At 46.5% G+C, this 22,096-nt stretch overlaps 1 protein-coding gene across 6 annotated transcripts in view; it reads right to left on the bottom strand.

Annotated features, from left to right (window-relative positions):
• The window catches only part of SUGP2 (SURP and G-patch domain containing 2), a 39,942-nt gene that overhangs the window by 11,619 nt on the left and 6,227 nt on the right, over positions 1 to 22,096 (bottom strand). The window contains exons 2-10 of one of the 6 annotated variants that reach the window (XM_063455380.1): positions 19,071 to 19,213; positions 16,957 to 18,381; positions 15,240 to 15,339; positions 12,262 to 13,249; positions 11,877 to 12,213; positions 10,624 to 10,735; positions 10,106 to 10,461; positions 1,532 to 1,593; positions 295 to 431 (exon numbers count right to left, since the gene is read on the bottom strand). In XM_063455380.1, the coding sequence (XP_063311450.1) occupies positions 295 to 431; positions 1,532 to 1,593; positions 10,106 to 10,461; positions 10,624 to 10,735; positions 11,877 to 12,213; positions 12,262 to 13,249; positions 15,240 to 15,339; positions 16,957 to 18,381; positions 19,071 to 19,191 (3,638 nt within the window). In that variant the 5' untranslated portion in view covers positions 19,192 to 19,213. Of the gene's footprint in view, positions 1 to 294; positions 432 to 1,531; positions 1,594 to 10,105; positions 10,462 to 10,623; positions 10,736 to 11,876; positions 13,250 to 15,239; positions 15,340 to 16,956; positions 18,382 to 19,070; positions 19,214 to 22,096 lie in introns of all 6 variants that reach the window. The other 5 variants (XM_063455381.1, XM_063455382.1, XM_063455379.1 and 2 more) reach the window with 5 other exon arrangements.

The raw sequence follows: 22,096 nt of genomic DNA, 5'->3' as shown, positions 1-22,096 counted from the left end.
TTCCTTCCTCATTTATAAATGTAGGGGTAGCGGCACAATATACCATTTTGTTTGTCTTCTCATAGAGGTGCGTTCGCTCTCTATGTTTGATTCCTAATGCAATAGTGTTCCTTTAATATACAAGCCTCTTCATATTTTAGATGAAAACAATATAAGCCTAAATTTAAAAATAAAATAAAAAATAATAAGTTTATCAAATAAAAATAAATTGAGTTTCAGCTATGTGCATGTAATTGTTTTAAATACTGAAATATAGACTGGAGCAAACAAATTACACTGATTATTCCAACATACACTTTAACAGGGTTTTTGATTCCGGCTCCGCTGGATCCAAGTCCTTGTCCTTCTTTCCAACCCATTTTGCTCAGCATCTTGAAGCCCACATTCTGTTGTGTCAGCTTCTTGTTAGCAAATTCCAAATCTGCAGGTTTCTTTAAAATGATTAAATATAATTGAGGAGAAAAGTTTATATTGTTATCTGAAAACGTTAAAAGCAATCATCATGGAAAAAAAAAAAAAAAAAAACACTGCAAAAGTGTGGACATTCACATTGTAGTGGGACACTGTAAGATAAATTGTTATACAAGAACAGAACTTGCATAGAACATGTCAGCAATACGATCATACCATTATATTTTTGGTTAGCATTCATAAAAATGAAATTATCCCAGCCGGTCATGAACATTTTTTTTTTGTACACAGTAAAAAAAAAAAAAAAAAAGCCGCACTACTTTCTGTTTCTGTATTTCACCACCACCCGACTTTCTTTGACACAAGCTGAGTAGTCAATAGCTGCAGCGGTCAGTGATGGCGACAGGGAATTGGCTGTGTCTACGGTCTCCCCCATAGATCTCAATGCTGTACTTTTAAGCATGCGTGAGAGTACAGCAGCGAGGTTGGCGCTGAAGACGACCCCGCCGGATCAAGATGGCAGTGCCCACAAGGGACAGGTTCAAGTAAGTAAACTCACCTTTACCTGTCCCCTCCTCCCCCTCAGTGGTGATGTCCCCATGAGGGAGCTTTGCAAATCCTTTAAAGTCCACAACAGGTGACAGTGCCAATCATAAACTGAACGAGCAGCGACTCTTCCCCTAGTAACTACTTTGGTTTATTATCAGTTTAACTGCATCATGTTAGTCTATTATTGGCTGCTGGCCTGTGACTGGGTATGATTGTATCTGCCAGTCTCTGGCAAAGCTGTGACTAACATCAGCCATCACAACAAAGGAAGACATTGCTATGTAGCGGTGCCTCTCTGATTTGGTTAACAAAATATGCAGGAGAGGCATGCTTGTGGCACTTTACCTCACCCAATATGCAGCTTCTTCACTACAGTTATTTTTATCAAAGTACCTGTATGAAATCATGTTGTATATTGTGTTTTTCGCCTTGCTGTAAGCACAATGCATTATAATCATTACCAACTATCCACTATAATCATTACCAACACCATTGTATTCTACCTATAACTTATGTTATCTATGCAATGGAATGTTTGCAATTAGAACAGTTTTCACATTTGGTCTCTTACCTTTCGTCTGTTATATCCACGCCCACGAGGACGGTCATATTCAATACGTACTGGATCATGTACTTTAACAAAACAAAAAACAAAACAATCGAAACAGTTTAAAAAAATACAAGTATATATATTAACTGAAACATTTTAGAAATCGCTAAAATAAGCAAATAAATTATATTTTCATGTTGGGTAGTTTTATACTTAATAGGAAAATCATATCTGTTGAATGAGCCACATGTGTAATGTTTCTCCAGCCATGTGGAGAGGAAAACCTGAAGGCAAGATGTAATTTTGAATAATGTAAACACATTTAATACCCTGGTTCCTTAGTTTTAAATATTAAGTCAGATAACTTTACAATTGGTCATATCTTCAAGAAGAAGAAGAAGAAGAAAAATAGTTGTAAATTCCATCACTTTCATAATTAACAGTGTTTTTACTAAAGTGAGGAATGTTAGGAAGTGAAAGTGAATGTCAAATTTCAGGTCAAAACAGCAGAACAGAAAAATTAGATAAAATCAGTCATGTTAATTTTTCTAGTTTGGTCCAGAATTTGACTTTTAACATTGGAATTATTGAGTATTCACATTTTAGATAATGTAGTACTTGAAGTGTTGCACGCAGGTAATGTAACAACCACGAGGGCATTGAATAGGGAACAGCAGTCCCCAGCAAATGTATATAACAGGCAACATGGCAGTAGCAAAGTTAGAAATGTATAGTCGAGGGGGGGCGTGGCTTGGACGCCGGGAAAGATGGCGGCGCAATTCAACAGCTCCCCGCCGGCTCAGCGATATTCCTCACCTAACTGGCACCTAAGACAGCAATAATGGGCAAGACACACAGGTCCTCGCACGCGAACCAACCCGCAAGCACCCCAAGGGGGTCTCAGCCGACCAGCATGCGCCAATACCTCCTGACACAGGCCTCTCAGGCCTCTCAGGCCTCTCAGGCCTGGGGCCTCTCCCGGCCGCCCTCACCGCAAGAGAGCCTCCCCGGCAAGGACTCCCACGCCTCAGGTCCCCAGACGCTGCAACTAGACTGGGTAGACTTGATCCACAATCTACCAACCAAAGCGGACCTGAAAGAAGCGAACGCCGCACTCCACAAGTCTATCACAGGAGAACTACACGCTCTCAGGGAAGACATCCAAAGTATCCAGCACAAGATGGCCCAACTAGAGGCGGACTGCGACCACATGGCGTCGGCGCAGACCGCAAATACGGGCATGCTCCAACAACACGCGGCGCAACTTCGCCAAATGGCTCTCCACGTGGAAGACCTGGATAACCGCAGGAGGAGGCAGAACATACGAATCAGAGGCCTGCCGGAGGAAATCGATCAAACCACCCCGCTAAGGGACACCCTCAGGGAGTTATTCAACAGCCTCTTAGATAGGCCGAAGCCTACACCTATTGAATTTGTCAGGGCCCACAGGGCTCTCAGACCACGAGGCCCGCCTGAATCCCCTCCGCGGGATGTCATCTGCTGCCTGACCCACTTCCAGACTAAAGAGGATATACTCAGAAGAGCAAGAGACGCCAAACAAGTTCTCCTCCAAGGGGTAGAGATACAGCTGTACCTGGACCTGTCACCTGCAACATTGGCGTACCGCCGAGCACTGCGCCCCCTCACACGGGTACTGCAGTCCAACAAGGTCCGGTACCGGTGGAACTTTCCCACTGGATTACAGGTCACCACCACCAACGGCCCGTTCACCGTGAAAAACGAAGGAGATCTGAGTGACCTGCGACGGGAACTTCAGCTCCCCCCGATACAACTGACGTGGCCCGACCCGATGGCCTTTTACTCCTTCCCCCCGGAAACCCACCAGCGTGCTCCTCTTCCCCCCAGGGAAAGGAGAACCAGGCTGCAGGCTACCCGACCGTCGGGGACATCCCAATGAGAGACACTACACAGCACCGGCGGGAGCCAGCCAGCCCGGAGGCCCACACAGCCTCACAGGACAACATGGACCCTTTCAGCCCTTAAGAGACTATGATTAAAGTTCCCTGCGGATATACCGAAACGCCAAAGCCTTCACCCAACCGCAAGTACACCACCCTCTGGGTGACCCTCATCGACCACTTACCCTGGGGCATAGACATTGGGCACTGTGGGTAGAAAGTAACTCACGGGTGGCATGTTAACAGCTCAGGGAGGCCAACATACGCTTCACTAACCCCCTACTTGTACCAGAAGGCCCCTGGGGTAGACAGTGCAACAGGGGTGGGGGGACCCTGGGCAGGGGGGTGCTACCCACACACGAGCCACGCAGGTCTCCCGAAACCTGCATCCCCACACATAGACCACCCGGACTACAAAGCCGTTCACAGGGGTTTAACAGAGCGACGGGAGCCAGTCGCCCAGGCGGGGGCCTGTGGACCCGGCGGGACCCCGCTGCTGGAGGCCGTCCGACCTGTGATGAACTTCGGGGAGCAGGGGGGGGACCACACCGGCGGGGCCCACCCGGGGGGATGGGTCAACGTCACACCATGCAGACGGGGCTGAGGGTAGAGGGCCCGAGGAATCTAACATGCATAGCCTGCGGGGGGTACAGTGAAGGGGAGGCAGATGAGAGGAGAGGCCAGCCGAACAGGGTACTACCAAGGGAGGACAAGGCTCTCACCACTACTACCACTTCGGGGGGTGGGGCCACACACACACACACCTGCAACACCGAGCGATAGCCCTACCGCACCCGACACCCCATACCACCCTGGGTAAAGATTACAGAAGGGCAGGGACCCAGAAACCCAGACAAAGGGGCCCACTCCGGGGCTTGGAATCATGGCCACCAGGCCAACTGGTTGACAAATGGGACACACACACACAACACGTGGGATCTCCCGTTTATACCCTTACCTGTTATAGTTATACTACTGTTGCAACATGGTTAACTTGTTAAGATTTTTGATCTATAACCATCTGTTTATGTATGTATGCTCATGAGACGAACGACTGACCCAACAACTTGACCATTACCAGACGCCCTTACAGACCTTGAGGCCGACCTCACTATAGGCGAGGAATACAGACACGAAATGACAACACACAAGAGCCACTCAGGGGCGCCACGGATCGGTACTGATCGCTGCGACATCAGAGAGAATCGCTAGTGATAGACCGAACGCAGTTGAGAGCTGCGAGACAACCCGGCAGCCTTCCAAAACCCCAGGGCATTAGGCGCCAATCGGAAGGTGAGCTAACCACGCGTACCACAGGTGGTGACGCGCGCAGCTGCTCCCCGACGCCACTACCCAACCGTCACTCAAGAGTGACGTCCCTCTTGGAGGGTACCTAAACCCTCCACAGACACATCCTCCCCCCTTCTTTTTGGCCCCATACCAAACACGTCACATCCCCGGTCACCCCGACCCCTCCACACACTGCGGACGGACCCAGAGGTGGTCAGAGGTCGAGACCCCACCCCACCCTCCCAAACCAGACGACATGACATTGATTCCGGAACACCTCACTATCCTCACCATTAATGCGAAGGGCCTAAACAAGCCAGAAAAACGGTCAGGGGCCCTGAGAGACTTCCACAACCTAAAAGCTTTGATTGTCATGATTCAAGAGACACACTTTAGGAAGGGAGCCAGACCCAAACTATTCAATCACCACTTCCCACAGGGATACTACAGCGACTATCTGGGAGGGAAAGCCAGGGGAACAGCAATACTCATAAACAAACGGGTGCCGTTCCAGGAGAGGGGGTGCTTGTCGGACGACGAGGGTAGGTTTCTATTTCTCAAGGGAGAGATCGTAGGCCAACGATATACGCTGGCAAACATCTACGCCCCTAATAAACGACACTACCGATTCCTTCTTTGCACATTACGCAAACTCCAAGACTTCGCAGAAGGGGTACTCATACTGGGGGGAGACTTTAACATAGCACTAGACCCCACTTGGGACTGCTCACAGGGCACGTCCCATATCCCAACCCAGCAACTACAATCACTTAAATCCATACTCCGCAAACACAGACTCATCGACTGCTGGAGAGCCCACCACCCTGACGAAAGAGACTACACCTTTTTCTCCCACCCACACGGCTCCTACTCCCGACTAGACCACTTCTACACCACACACTACAACCTACCCCTAGTGACAGAAGTGACTATTGGAACGGCGACATGGTCGGATCACGCCCCGGTAACGCTTAAACTTAAATCCCCGCTGTTCCGCCCCACGATCTCCAAATGGAGACTTAATGACTACCTACTTACCAGGACAGATCTCACGGCCCAAATCGGGGAAAAGATCAGAGAATACTTCGCCAACAACACCCACGAACAGACCTCCCCGACGATCCGCTGGGAGGCCCACAAAAGTGTCATCAGGGGCCACTTCATACAACAAGGGGCCAATCTTAAAAGACAAACTGAAGCTCGACTCCCCGAACTCCTGGCCGACATACAAAAGACGGAAGAACTCAATAAACACTCACAACACTGCTCCCACCAAACGCAACTATTACAACTTAGACGCGACCTCACCACACTATTACATTCTAGACACCACAGAGACGCGACCAGACACCAAGCATTCTTCTCCCTACACGGAAATAAGTGGCAGGCTCCTAGCTACGATGCTGAAAAAAAAAAGAGACAGCGGACATACATTGACAGAATCAGGGACAAACACGGGACTCTACACCGTCTCCCGACTGACAATAGTACATACTATTCGGACCTGTACACCCTACCACAGCCACAAACTGAAGCAGCCCACACACGACTACGAGAAACCATCCAGACGTACTTCTCAAGATACCCGCTGCCGACTATAGAAAGAGAAGTATCCACGCTCATAGACGAGCCAATCACACTAGAGGAACTAGCACTTGCAATTAAACAAACTAAGCAGGGCAAAAGCCCAGGCCCCGACGGTCTCCCGACAAAGTATTATAAAACCTTTGCCGAAGCCCTATACCCACCCATGTTGGAATCCTTCAACGCGGTAAGAGAAGGTCAACACCTACCTAAAGAAGCCCTAACGGCCCACATCACCATCATCCCTAAAGAGGGCAGGGACGAGGAACTATGTGGAAGCTACAGGCCAATATCACTTATCAACTGTGACGTTAAACTACTGGCCAAAATTCTGGCTACGCGGCTCACGACACACATCCCGTCCTTGGTCCAGCCGGACCAGGTGGGATTTGTGGCGGGACGCGAGGCTAGGGACAACACCACAAGAGTGCTAGCCCTTATGCACGGGAAGGAGCGGGGAGTCGGGGGCCTTCTCCTGCTATCGACAGATGCGGAGAAGGCCTTCGACAGGGTGTGCTGGACATACCTCTTTGAAACACTGACACATATGGGAGTGGGTCCCTGCCTGACAAGATGGATAGAGGCACTATACAGAGAAACAACGGCACATGTCATGGTCAATGGGGCGCTGACCGAAGCATTCACCATACGCAATGGCACTAGGCAGGGATGCCCCCTATCCCCACTACTCCTCGTCCTTGCCCTCGAGCCATTCCTGACACACATCCGACGCAACGGAGATATTACTGGTATCGTAACCGACTCGACACACCACAAAGTTGCCGCGTTCGCGGACGACCTCCTATTTGTCGTTACTAACCCGACTATCTCACTCCCCAATATCCTAAAAGCCTTTCAGGAATTTGGAGACGTCTCCAACCTGAAAATAAATTACACTAAGTCCTATATCCTCAACGTGAGCGTACCGGCCAAGAGAGCCGAGAACCTAAGCCAGAGCTTCCCTTTCCAATGGACAGACCATAAGATAAGATACTTAGGTACCTGGCTAACTAAGAAAAGCGGCAATCTCTTCCGGGAAAACTTTACTTCTCTGCAGGCAACGTTCCAAAGGGACATGAGAGATTGGACATACCCACACATATCATGGCTGGGAAGGGTTCAGGTCATTAAAATGAACTTCCTCCCACGCCTCTTATACCTCCTCCAGACCATCCCCATCACAATCCCCAAATCATTCTTTAAGTCCCTTAACACCACGATGACCAACTACATATGGAACGGCAAACGACCCAGAATGAGACCTCATGCAGCACAAAGACAAGGGAGGCCTAGCCCTCCCGGACTTCCACCTCTACTACGTGGCCACACACCTCCAGAGAGTGATGGAGTGGTCCAAAGAGGGGGTATCCAAGCTTTGGAAAACAGCGGAGGAGGTGGAAGCGGGCAGACCACTCTCCGAGATACCTTGGGGCCGGACGACCGCAGGGGGGAGGGAGCTCTCCATATACACCAAACACACACTAAATGTGTGGCGAACAGTCTCAAAGTCAGGCAAATTGGCACCATACCCCTCTCCTCTTCTACCGCTGACACATAACGACGATTTCCCACTGGGACTAGACCCAAAGGCGTTTAGGGACGTCCTACCGACACACACCCCACGCCTGCACCACAAACTGACAAAAGGGAAATGCAAACAGTTAGCCGACATGCTGGGGGAGACCCCACCTACCTTCCTACATCACTTCAAACACGCCCAACTGGCCAGCTTTGTCCTCACCCTACCACAGGGACCAGCCCTCACTAGAGACCGGACCACATTCGAGACGGTGCCTACATCCGGACCCCTTGTCCCACGAGTCTCCTTCCTATATAACATGCTCCAAACCGAGACCCCCACGACACAACCTCTCTTCATGGGCAGGTGGACAGCCCTAAACAAAACATTCTCAGAGACGGAATGGGAAACCATATGTTACTTTACCCACCACTGTTCGGTATACAGCAGAACACAGGAGACGGCATACAAATTGCTAACAAACTGGTACCGCACCTCCTCCATAGTATAGATCCTACCCAAACCGAACTATGCTGGAGATGCGGCAAAGAGACAGGTACCATGAGATATCTGGTGGGATTGTGAGGTAATTCGACCATATTGGAAGGGAATACATGACATCATAGGGAGGTTCTCCGACGCACCACCCCCCCTGGAACCGGCGGCAATGCTGATGCACCACACACCCGTCCCCAGATCCAAATACAAAAAATCCCTGACCGTACAAATGCTTAATGTAGCCAAACAAGTCCTCCCCCAATTTTGGAAACAACAGATAACGCCCCCACTCCAAACCTGGTTCGCCCAAATGGAAGAACTCAGGAAACTAGAAGAACTGACCATGACGGCCACCGCCGCCCCTACGGCCTACACGGAGACATGGACACATTGGACCCTTGTCACTGCTAAGTTCGACTTCCAACTCAAACTCCGACCCAATGACCACCGCGACACAGACTGAGGACACTTTACCCACAACCCCCAAGCCCCACCGGATCATTACTCACACCCTCATCACCACCACCACATACCTACCCCACCCACACTCCCCCCTCCCCCCCCCATGTTCCTAGTTGCGAATGCAACGCTTGTCACTGCAACTGCGGTAGCCACTGAATGAAAATAAACCGTTTGATAGGCGAGACCCTAAGGCGGTGACTCAACTGGACACGAAAGGCCAAAACCGCACGAAAAAAGGGTCTCACGATATACACTACTCACCCCACACGAAGATACTCCTGACGCGTGGAACTGGACCACTCTGCCTAGCCATACAAATACCTTATGTTCTCGCAAAAACCATAAACGGGACACCCACTTATAACTAACAAAGAGGACACCAGATTACCGGATAATCACTTAATGACAGGCAACCAGGCGGCCAGAGAGATCGTGTGACCCACACAACCACGACACCCCGCAAGCCACGGTGGTGATCACAACCCCCGAATACAGGGGACACACAACCTTGGCCCATACACTAACATACTACAAGTCGAGTCACCACACACATCAATGCGCAACAGAGAGACCCACGTCTCCACTCCTACTTAGACACGATGACAATCCCACCTGACCCCCCATGACCGGGGAACCGAACAATCCCTCCCCGCCTATACACCCCCAACTGACAAGAAATCATGTGACTGACAGACACACAGTAAGACAACTACCTAAGCTATATAACTTTATATACACGAAGGGGACCTGCGAGTCCACCATGACGCTCTTTTACGTGTTAAACCTGAAGAGACCTGCGAGTCTCGAAAACCAATAACCACAAATTGACTCAGAGGCCTGCGCGCCTCTTCAGTTACCGTATACGTGGTGACCTGCGAGTCACAAACTGCATACATCTGATTTCTTCTTCAAACGAACTAAAACTGAAAATAACAATCATATTCACAAAAGAGAGAATACGTGGGATCTGCAAGTCCACATAGCTCATTGGGGCCTGCGAGCCCACATGCGAATACTTTATGTTATTGTTTCCAGGGACCTGCAGTCCGACCCCCACCCCCCCCTTTTTTCTTGACGAATATACACTGCAAATACATTAATAAAAATCATATTTACAAAAAAGAAATGTATAGTCAGATGAGACCTAAAAATCATGCACCGGGCCAGCATTACGGCCTAATCATTAACGTGCCATCTGACAAACAACCAAATTTGAATTGCTACTGCCCTGTAGGCTGTCATTTTCCTGTTACTCACAATGTTAGTGAATAACCTTAATCGTCAATAATGCAGCGCTAAAGTCAATAGAGAGAGTTCTCATACCTTTAGGTTCATCCACAAGACAAACTCTTTTAGGAGGCAACATTCCAACCTTCAATTTAGAGACCCTCTTTCGTGGCATTTGTGGCCGTGCTGGGGTTGGCATTTGACTAAATGCAGCAACCTGTGAACTATCACTGTTGGGAGCCTCAGCCGCCTCACAGTCGGCATCCATATTTGGATCTTCACTATCTTCCAGGAGCAGGTCATCGTCTGCTCTTATGTTTTCCAATTCGCTATCATCTTCCAGCATATCATCCTCCTCCTCCTCCTCCGATGCGTCCTCCTCTGCTTGTTTGAACTCCTCTACCTTCTGCTTATAAAACTTGTATGCTGGACTGTCCTTCTCACGTAGAAACCTTATTTATAAGAAGAAATATGCATGATTTTAACATCTTAATGAATGGATTAAAGATGTATTCAAACTGGTGCAATTATTATTTCTACATGCTTTAAACGATTTAAGTTGAACCTATTTTTAAAGAGTTTGCAACTGCCAAGATGTTTCCAATATAACTCACCAGAATTCAGGATTGTTCACACTATTTTCCATGCTAAATTGCTCAAGTTCTGGACCCATCTGAACGACGAACTGAGCCAGCTTTACAGCGGTGTCCATTGTCTTCTCATCAACTAAATGGGCAAAGAAGATATCAGTTTTGGGTCAATATTCAATAGGTTGCTTTATGCAAGAGCATAAGGCTTTAAAAACTTCAATATTAGGTCTTCAGATGTTTAGTTTTCTAAAATAATTTGTATTCAAAGGCTTTAAAGTGTATATTTCAGTACACTTTTGTATTAAATGATTCACTTTGTCTACATAATGCATTATAAAAAAACGTCCTAAATGTCCTAATGCTATTGCACTTAAACAGCAAGCGTGAGTAGTAGGTAACCAGATCCCTCCCCTGGAAGAGTCTGGAGTTCAAGGGATATGTAGTTTAACTCAAAAGCACTTCCATTCATCACCTAGGAGAAGTGGAGTTGCTCTGTAAAATAATAGCTACTTCAATGCCTGTTTACTGAACTGAACTGTGTGTGGTGATCAGCAATACAGATAAAATTCATACAGGTAGCCCAGTGCACAGGGTGACTTTTTTTGCAAATATGGCAAGTTTTATGGTGTTTAGACTGACCCTTCAATGACAAAAAAAAAAATGCAGAAAACGCAGGGCTTAAAATTCATACACTTGCAATTGTATATAACAAGTTAGTATGCAAAAGGGTTCCACAGGTCTTTAAAGTGGAACTGGCGTGCTTGGGATTAGGAAAATTTCCATTTATTTCCAGATATGAACTGATCCTTTTTATTTTACTTTATATGACTCAATTTATAAACCATCTTAATTATCCACAAACAGCTTGTGGAAAGGCACAGAAAATGTATTCCATGTAAAAGGTCAGTAAATTTCCTATTCTGCTCAATTTGCTATGAGAAAAAAAATTGAAAAACAATAGTCAAAGTCAAAATGGTGACATCTGCAGCCCAGTTAATGAAGAGGAAAATGCTTTTATCATTTTCTATTTCATATCTTACCCAATTAATAATATCAATTATGGGTTTGAATAAACTGTGAGATGGCAAATGCAGAAACATGGGTGTCCTTTTTGAGGTCTGACTTTCAAATTGTGGCATTTATACCAGCAAAGTCCTATACATTGTAAGCGTCAGTGAATTATATTCTAATAATTAAGTACCATTTGCTTTTCTCACTAAGTGTTACACACTTGGTCTAGCAATATCACTGCAAAAAGAAGTAGGAAATAAACCTACCATCCAAATCCAGACTTTCGGATGAGGCTTCGTCTTTCACATTGGTTTCTTGTGGTTCAGATTCAGTGGTTTTAGGAGAGGTCTTGGTTGGTGTAGCAGACTTGGTAGCTGATCTGGTTGTTGCAGAGGTCTTTGCAGGGGTTGAAGCTGGAGCCTTTGAAGCAGGGGCAGAGGCCTTGGCTAAAGTTGATGCAGATGACTTAGCTGGAGTAGGTGCAGAGGCCTTGGTCGAGCTAGATGCAGGGGCAGAGGCCTTAGCAGGGGTTGATGTAGAGGCAGAGGCCTTGGCTGGTGTAGATGCAGGGGCAGACATGTTGGCCAGGGAAGATGCAGGAGCCTTGGCAGATGCGGGTGCAGAGGCCTTGGCTGGGGTGGATGCGGGGGCCTTGGCAGATGCGGCGGCAGAGGCCTTGGCCGGGGTAGATGCGGGGGCAGAGGCCTTGGCCGGGGTAGATGCGGGGGCCTTGGCAGATGCGGGAGCAGAGGCCTTGGCCGGGGTAGAAGCAGGGGCCTTGGCAGATGCGGGGGCAGAGGCCTTGGCCAGGGTAGATGCAGGAGCCTTAGCAGATGCAGGAGCAGAGGCCTTGGCAGCGGAAGTTGCGGGGGCAGAGGCCTTGGCGGCGGTAGTTGCGGGGGCAGAGGCCTTGGCGGCGGTAGTTGCGGGGGCAGAGGCCTTGGCGGCGGTAGTTGCGGGGGCAGAGGCCTTGGCGGCGGTAGTTGCGGGGGCAGAGGCCTTGGCGGCGGTAGTTGCGGGGGCAGAGGCCTTGGCGGCGGTAGTTGCGGGGGCAGAGGCCTTGGCGGCGGTAGTTGCGGGGGCAGAGGCCTTGGCGGCGGTAGTTGCGGGGGCAGAGGCCTTGGCGGCGGTAGTTGCGGGGGCAGAGGCCTTGGCGGCGGTAGTTGCGGGGGCAGAGGCCTTGGCTGCAGTTGTTGTAGCTGGTGCAGAGGATTTAGCAGGTTCTGAAGTTGGGGTAGAGACCTCACTAGTTACTTGGGCAGATGATTTTGTTGAAGCAGAAGTGGTAGAGGGCTTGCCTTCAAGAGGTTTCTGATCCAGTTCTTTGGAAGCACATGACACCTCCATTGGTTCAGACTTGACTAAAACCTTTTTGGTGGATCGGGTCTTCACTTTCCTTAAATTCCTAACCTTTTGCCTCCTTGAGTAGGCTAAGCACTTAAATGTCTTTCTCTTTATTGCATGTGCCTTTCTTGCATACAGCATGGCTCTCACAGATTCACAAGCTAGTTGTTCAGGGGACTTCCTGGGTTTTTTAGTTTGAACATTGCTTACACTTATCTGGCCAGTAGATTTTTGAAATTCAGCAAGTTTATGGCGATAATATATATATTCACTGCTTTCTTTGTCGAATAGGAACCTACAAAACAAAGAAGTCATGGCAAAAACTTAAATATATAATTGTGTCAAACATAATATAAACCCTCAAGTAATTTAATCTTATGACTAGGTATTTGATATACAAGTCTCACAGATTATACATTGATCAGCCACACCATTAAATCCACCTGCCTAATATAGTGTAGGTTCCTCCTTATGCTGCCAAAACATGGATTCCACAAGACCTCTGAACATGTCCTGTGGTATCTGGAACCAAGACATTAGCAGCAGATCTTTTAAGTACTGAAAGTTGCAAGGCGGGATATCCATGGATCGGATTTGTTTTTTCAGGAATAGGATTTAGATCTGAGGAATTTGGAGGCCAAGGCAACACCTTAAATTCTGTGTCATGTTCCTCAAACTATTCCTGAACAATTGTGTAGCACGATGCATTATCCTGCTGAAAGAAGCCACTGTCAACAGGGAGCACCATTGCAAGGGATGTACGTGGTCTGCAACAATGCACATGAAAACCAGGACACATTTCCCAGAGCATAACACTGCCTAACGCCAGACTGCCTAATTCCCACAGTGCATTCTGCTGCCATCTCTTCCCCAGGTTAATGACGCACATGCACCAGGCCATCCACCTAATCTAAAAGATAACGTGATTCATCAGACCAGGCAACCTTCTTCCACTGCTCCATGGTCCAGTTCTGATGCTCACATCATCCATGATGAACGGCGGTGGACAGGGGTCATCATGGGCAGTGGTGTATTTTGGATCTGTGCTACCCTAGTCATGACTGAACTCTGGCACCCCCCAATTTAAATTTGCCCTACCCCTTCCAGTCAAGGCCACACCTCTTCCTGTCAAAGACTAACAGACAATATGACAGACACACAATCACTGACTCACTCACACTGACGCAGACACACACTAACTCAAAGACAGAGACAGACATACACATTTCCCACCAACTACCTTTGGGAGAGCTGGGTGAATTTTTTAGCTGTGGTCCAGTGGGGCTGCTGGGAGGGCTGTTTGGGCAGGCTGACGGCCAGTTGAGGTCCAGGCGCGCCGCAGAGTGATACCGGGAGCCGGAATGTGACGTCATATTCCAGCTCCTGGCATCACTCTGGAGCTAAGCAGGGAGAGCTCACAAATCCGTGCTCCCTCGCTACCCGCCTGGAGCTCAGTTAGCCGCCCGCCCCGAGGCTAACATGGCACTTGCCTGGGCATTTGGCAGGTGCTACTAATGATTTATCAATTATTCAATTAACTTGTCAGCTTTTTAATGTTGTGGCTGACCAGTGTATACACATACATTCATACAGTGAGGGGGAAAAGTATTTGATCCCCTGCTGATTCTGAACGTTTGCCCACTGACAAAGAAATGATCAGTCTATAATTTTAATGGCAGGTGTATTTTAACAGTGAGAGACAGAACAAAAGAAAAGAAATCCAGAAAAATGCAAGTCAAAAAAGTTATACATTGATTTGCATGTAAATGAGTGAAATAAGTATTTTACCCCTTCGACTTAGCATTTGGTGGCAAAACCCTTGTTGTCAGTAACAGAGGTCAGACGTTTCTTGTAGTTGGCCACCACGTTTGCACACATCTCAGGAGGGATTTTGTCCCACTCCTCTTTGCAGATCCTCTCCAAGTCATTAAAGGGACACTATAGTCACCCAGACCACTTCAGTTCAATGAAGTGGCCTGGGTGCCAGGTCCCTCAGGTTTTAACCCTTCAGATGCAAACATAGTTTCAGAGAAACGTGCGTGTGCGTGTCAAAATCAGCCTTGATGAATATAGATATACATACACACATACATTTAATTTCAAAATCCCAATTGATTGAATTTGGAGACTTTATATTATTATCTTTGTTTGTAACACATCTTTTGTAAACCAAATATTAACCTCCTACACACACTGGCCACTGTCAGTTAAACAACTGAGATCCAAACTTCAAAGATACACAATGTTTGCCATCTCTGCTAGAAAATAAAAGAAATTGTGCTCACCAAAATGCTGGTTTTTCACCATCTGATTGTTTTCCTTTCGATGCATACTCAAGAAGCTGGTCGATTTGTGCTACAACTGCAGGGTCAGCTTCTTCTTTTACTGAGAGATACAAATTGCATTCTGGTTGTTAGCACAGCAGCTTATTTGAACATATTTTAATGTATACATAGATTATTTGTTTTTCTTATGAGAAAATAAGTGTCACAAAAGTAATATAATGATGATGCCTCTTTTTACAGAACTGATCTTGTCCCAGATCGGTCAGTGTATAGACATCACAATTTATTAATGGGTTAGAGTGCTCAAAGGAATACTATAATGTTAGGCATGAAAAACGTAATTCATAATGCTTAGTCCCCCTGTCCCTAGTTGGATATATGTGCAACCTCTCCCCCGCCCTATTAGCAATAAAATTACAAGATTTACTTTTTTCCAAGTCCGAGGCTTCCTCGGCGCTTCTCATCATTCCACCTCCTGAGAAATTATGGAAGAGGCATGGCCTCCTCCATCACGGTCAATCCAATGCTCCTCAGATCACGGCACACACCCCCAAGGTTCCCCATAGGAAAACATTGTATTCAATGCTTTCCAAAGGAGTTCCACGTCAGTGCAGTGCAAGTGCCTCTAGTTGCGGTCAGTATGACAGCTACCATAAGTGGATTTAACCCTGCAACGTAACCATTGCAGTTTTCTCCCTTCTGGCTCAGTAAGCCCTTCCTCTAATTATAATAAAGTGATATGAATTCTTAAAAATATTAAAAATTAAAGCCAATAGGTGACATAACCTTACGCACAATATATAACCTCATACACCAGTTAAAAGATTACTCCAACCCTTTTTTGGGGGACTTTTTTCTATTTGAAATGCCCTATAGGGCACTATTAGTTAGGCCACCCCTTACAATTGGCAATAAACCTGCAAAAAAAACAACAAAGTTTTATACTTACCTGGAATCCAGCACCAGGTTAAGCTCCCCACACACCTATGCCTCTTTAGACATCACACAGGGCCTTATGAGGTTGAACCGGCAAAGGGACGAGGTAGAGGGAGGTTATTTTTTGTTTTAAAAAGAGGGATAAGGAAGCAAAAAGGGCTCAGAAAATTCAGAAAGAGTGGGGGGCATCCATGCCATACTATTTTCTCTGAAAATGCAGCATATAAATTGCTGGGTCTACAGGGAAATGCTATAGAAACCAGAACTGCTACATTTAATGTAACTTTTAATTAAAAAAAAATGCACCAGGGCTGTCTCAGATCTTGACAGTGTGCATAGTTTTTGCAACACTAAACTGCTTCTTTAAGTTACAGTTGTTGTGGTGCTTAGAATACCCATTTAAATATAGCTGTCCCCAGAGAGCAAGAGTAAGCCAGAAGATGCACTGAAATAGTTGCTTACAAGTATGTACTACAAAATAATACACACAAAAATGAAAAATGATGACAGATTTGGTAAGGGATTGGAGGAAATAATGCATATGTTACAATCAGAGGAGCATTGTGGAACCAGGAAAAAAATACAGATACAGAACAGGTGTACAATACATAAGAGTAAAGAAACATTTAAAATTATGGTCATACCACGTTTTGCCTGCAACTATATTATGTTATTTATATAGCGCCAACAAATTCCGTAGCGCTATATCAACATTATGTGTGCATAATGATAATCTTATTTATAAGTTACTTTTAAACATGATACATTTAAGGGAACTTACCTTTTGTTTCAACTGCAACCTTAGACTCCTCTTCATCATGGTCAGCTTTTTCCTCATATTGGACACGGGATTTTAACTTAAATCTGTTCCCACTTTTTTTGAGCCAATCTTTCAGCTTGTCAAGGAATTCCTTACCAAATAGGAACGAATCTTTCATATTTGGATACTCTGATGGCTTAGCTTCCATTTCACTAAGCCCCAATACTTCCAAAATGTTTTTCTGCCTGGCAATAGTAATGGATGCAAATATTTGTCCTATAAGCACCATTGACTTGCGACACAATAACACTGTGCTCTTGAGAGCACCCTTCAGCTGACGTTGGTCAGTGAGGATAGAATGCTTCAACTCAAAAGTGTTACAGGCCATAAGCAGTGGAGTGACGCTTCTGAGTAGTCGTTGCTGGATTGTCATCATTTCCTTATCAAAGGGCTTTATGATCTCAAAGAACTCATTTTTATTCTTTACAACTACCTTCTTCATCAACAAAATTAACAAATCATTATCAATTCTGAGATTTTTCAGTGCTGGATGATTTAGGACCTTCGCAAGAGAAAAACAGGATTCTAGGCGATCGGTTGTCATAGGACATTTGAAGCATTCTACAATCATCTTACAGGCTTCTGTTTTAACCTTGAACAATGCTTTATGCTGCATCACTAGGTCAACATCGGTGAGCAAGGAATTTAACTTGGACCACCGTATTAGTTGTAGGCTTTGTTTAGCTGATGGACTTTGGTCATCTTTGCCTTCAGCTGCTGCCTTCTCCGCAGCCTCACTTTCTGGCTGCTTGCTTGAGGATTCACCAATTTTCTCAAATTGCCCTGCTTTTCCACTCTGTACTGGGCGTCCTACCTGTAACCTAGCTCCTCCACCCCTTTGTATTTTTCCTCCAAGTACTTGCTTTGTGGGCATTTTTCCCCTTACTCCTGCTGACCGGTACTCACTTTGAAGAGAGCTTGCCCTCTGTCCAAATCTATCTGCTTGTGGTGGTGAACGAAAATCCCTAAAGACACCTGGTCGGGCCATGTTGTACTCTGAGGAACGCAGAGCATTACGTTCAAGCTCCCAGCGCCTGTTGCTGAAGTTCAGCTCCCTGTTAACAAGAAGATCACGCTCTCGGGCCCTAAGTGGATCAAGTTCATTAATCCGACGGTTTGTAGCATGAAGTTCTTCCTGTAACAATCTCTCTTTTAGCCGAGCATCCTCTGAACGCAATCGGTCTAAAAACGAATCACCAAATCTTGTTGGAGATGGTTCCCTTCCGTATTCTCTAAGTTGTAATGTTTGACGTGCAAGATCCTCTCTTCTTTTCTCCAAATCCCAGTTTCTAGTCAAAGTATCACGGGGCAGGTCACGATATCTTTCACTATCCCTGTATATAGAATCAAAGCTTTCCATTGGAATCCTTGAGATGTTTGAGGGCCCTGGTTATAGAAAAAAAAAGCAACAATGATTAAACTAAGTAAACATAAACATACTGGCATATTTAGACAATCATGTGGGGATCTTAGGGGAAGGAACAAATATACAGAAATTGTACTTGCACTGCACTTTCCTCATGTGCAACAGTAAGTGGGACACAAAATGATTTCAAATAAATCTAAAACGAAGGGACACAAGTCTTTGAAACTGTACCATAAACTCTGAAACTCTGAAGTTGCCATGTGACTGGGTATAGTCATAAAGATGCAGAATCAATATACTAATTAATTATATATATACACACACACATATATATGTATTGAATAAAAATCTTTATATTGCACTGACCAGATCACTGGCAAATGCATTGGGTTTTTTTTTTTATATCCCTAATCTGGCCCTATTTTTGTGCGGTCAACCATCTCAACCACCATTCCGCATAAGTTGAGGTCAGCATGTCTCGTAATCTAAACATTTGCTGGCGATTTCACCAGTGCAGATTAAGCGCATACCTAGCTGAAGGTGACCTTCACACATTATAAGGATAGATGGATTGAAATTTAGGAGGCAAATTACAATTTAGTAATTCAGTTGACCAGTATTATTAGCATTTTTTCTTGACTTTACTATTGTTTTATTTAAATTCTGTGCTATTATTTAAAGAAGGACAAATAGCAAGGCAGTAAATTACCTTCTAGCTGGAATTCCTGTATGGTTTCAGATATTGCTTGATCCAGACTAATCCGGTACCTTTTCATTTTCTCTTGCACCACAGCATCGAAAGTATCCCGTGTTATCCTTTGACTCGCCATCTTGTTAGGACTCTCTAAATTACTGAGAAAAGAGAAGGAAAGATTAAGGAAGAGAGACAGGATTAAAGCCAAGTTTCCATCTGTGACAGATGAAAAGCTAGATTTACTGTAACTTGCATGATGATTTTGAGAGCAACAGTTGAGGATCTAACTTTTTAGGTTTATACATAAATATATAGTACTACTGCTTACATTATCATGCATGAACAAAAAAAGCCTGCAACTCAAATTTTTAAGCAAAACTATAACACCAAAAGGCATTATATATATATATATTTTTTAATGGATACTAGAAGTGCCAGAAATACCAAGCTGTATTCCTGGCACTGTAGCTCCCTCTGCCTACCTACATCCACCCCCACCTTCATGGGGGTAAATAAAGTGTTAAAATATTTATTTTTACCTTACCCCAGTGCCATTGCAGCACACAGAACAATAGGGATGCTCCACTCAATTAGCTGAAGTGGTCTGGGTGCCTATAGTGTCCCTTTAATTGTTATTTTATATTTTCCTGATATCAATATGATTTCAGATTACCGCCCTTACATATAAAAACTGAACGATAACCTATTCATTACCTTTACTCCAATCACATATTTTCCCATGAGAAGCATGAAAGCTGCCTGCATTGCACTGAGAGGATGTACAAGAACAGAGTTTGACTGTTATGAATGAGCAAGCACAATCTTGAGCCAGTCAGGGTGGCAGCCACTGGACGTATGATTAGCCCTGAAAATCTCTGAAACAACTATGAGGAGCTTTCGATTGGAACGCCTCCAGGATGAAGTCACATGAGGAGGAGTACGTGGTTGCACTCAACACTGGAGACAAGTGCACACTGAGGGAGGGAGGGGAGAGGAACATTAAGCAGGGGGGGACCACTAAAAGAGAAGGGAAGTTTTTCATATTAGATTAAATTCATTAAAAAGTCTAATATTAAAATTATAGGAAAAAAACTTTAAAATCATTTGGGGAAAAATGTCATTTTCGGTTTTCGGCCAAGGGCATCCTGAATTTTCGGTTTTGGACCAGAATTTTAATTTCGGTGCATCCTTAATTTGAAGTCTACGTGTATATTTATGATATTATGTATGTAATTTTGTATATGGACACATGTATATTTTGTATTATTTATATATATATATATATATATATATATATATATATATATATATATATATATATATATATATATATATACACACACACACACACACACACACACACACACACACACATATATATATATACACACACACACACACACAATTTCATTCTAAGTATATTTTGAGATAAATATTTATATTAAGATCAAAATTCCGTTAGAATAAAATTACATATATATATTAAAAAACTGGGACAGGGGAGGAGGGGGGGGGAAGACCAATATGGGACGGGGGAGGGGGGGGGGGAAGACCAATATGGGACGGGGGAGGGGGGGGGGGGGACGACCAATATGGGACGGGGGAGGGGGACGACCAATATGGGACGGGGGAGGGGGACGACCAATATGGGACGGGGGAGGGGGACGACCAATATGGGACGGGGGAGGGGGACGACCAATATGGGACGGGGGAGGGGGACGACCAATATGGGACGGGGGAGGGGGACGACCAATATGGGACGGGGGAGGGGGACGACCAATATGGGACGGGGGAGGGGGACGACCAATATGGGACGGGGGAGGGGGACGACCAATATGGGACGGGGGAGGGGGACGACCAATATGGGACGGGGGAGGGGGAAGACCAATATGGGACGGGGGAGGGGGAAGACCAATATGGGACGGGGGAGGGGGAAGACCAATATGGGACGGGGGAGGGGGAAGACCAATATGGGACGGGGGAGGGGGAAGACCAATATGGGACGGGGGAGGGGGAAGACCAATATGGGACGGGGGAGGGGGAAGACCAATATGGGACGGGGGAGGGGGAAGACCAATATGGGACGGGGGAGGGGGAAGACCAATATGGGACGGGGGAGACCAATATGGGACGGGGGAGACCAATATGGGACGGGGGAGACCAATATGGGACGGGGGAGGGGGGAGACCAATATGGGACGGGGGAGGGGGGAGACCAATATGGGACGGGGGAGGGGAAGACCAATATGGGAGGGGAAGACCAATATGGAGGGGAAGACCAATATGGGACAGGGGAAGACCAATATGGGACAGGGGAAGACCAATATGGGACAGGGGAAGACCAATATGGGACAGGGGAAGACCAATATGGGACAGGGGAAGACCAATATGGGACAGGGGAGGGGGGAGAACAATATGGGACAGGGGAGGGGGGAGAACAATATGGGACAGGGGAGGGGGGGAGAACAATATGGGACAGGGGAGGGGGGGGAGAACAATATGGGACAGGGGAGGGGGGGGAGAACAATATGGGACAGGGGAGGGGGGGGAGAACAATATGGGACAGGGGAGGGGGGGGAGAACAATATGGGACAGGGGAGGGGGGGGAGAACAATATGGGACAGGGGAGGGGGGGAGAACAATATGGGACAGGGGAGGGGGGGGAGAACAATATGGGACAGGGGAGGGGGGGGAGAACAATATGGGACAGGGGAGGGGGGAGAACAATATGGGACAGGGGAGGGGGGGGAACAATATGGGACGGGGGGGGGGAACAATATGGGACAGGGGGGGGGAACAATATGGGACAGGGGGGGAGGGAACAATATGGGACAGGGGAGGGGGGGAGAACAATATGGGAAGGGGAGGGGGGGAGAACAATATGGGAAGGGGAGGGGGGGAGAACAATATGGGAAGGGGAGGGGGGAGAACAATATGGGAAGGGGAGGGGGGGAGAACAATATGGGAAGGGGAGGGGGGGAGAACAATATGGGAAGGGGAGGGGGGGGGAGAACAATATGGGAAGGGGAGGGGGGAGAACAA

Source organism: Pelobates fuscus, chromosome 5 (assembly GCF_036172605.1).
Source record: "Pelobates fuscus isolate aPelFus1 chromosome 5, aPelFus1.pri, whole genome shotgun sequence".
Taxonomy (NCBI): domain Eukaryota; kingdom Metazoa; phylum Chordata; class Amphibia; order Anura; family Pelobatidae; genus Pelobates; species Pelobates fuscus.
Note: the sequence above shows the minus strand (reverse complement) of the source record. Positions and strands in the feature narration are given on the sequence as shown.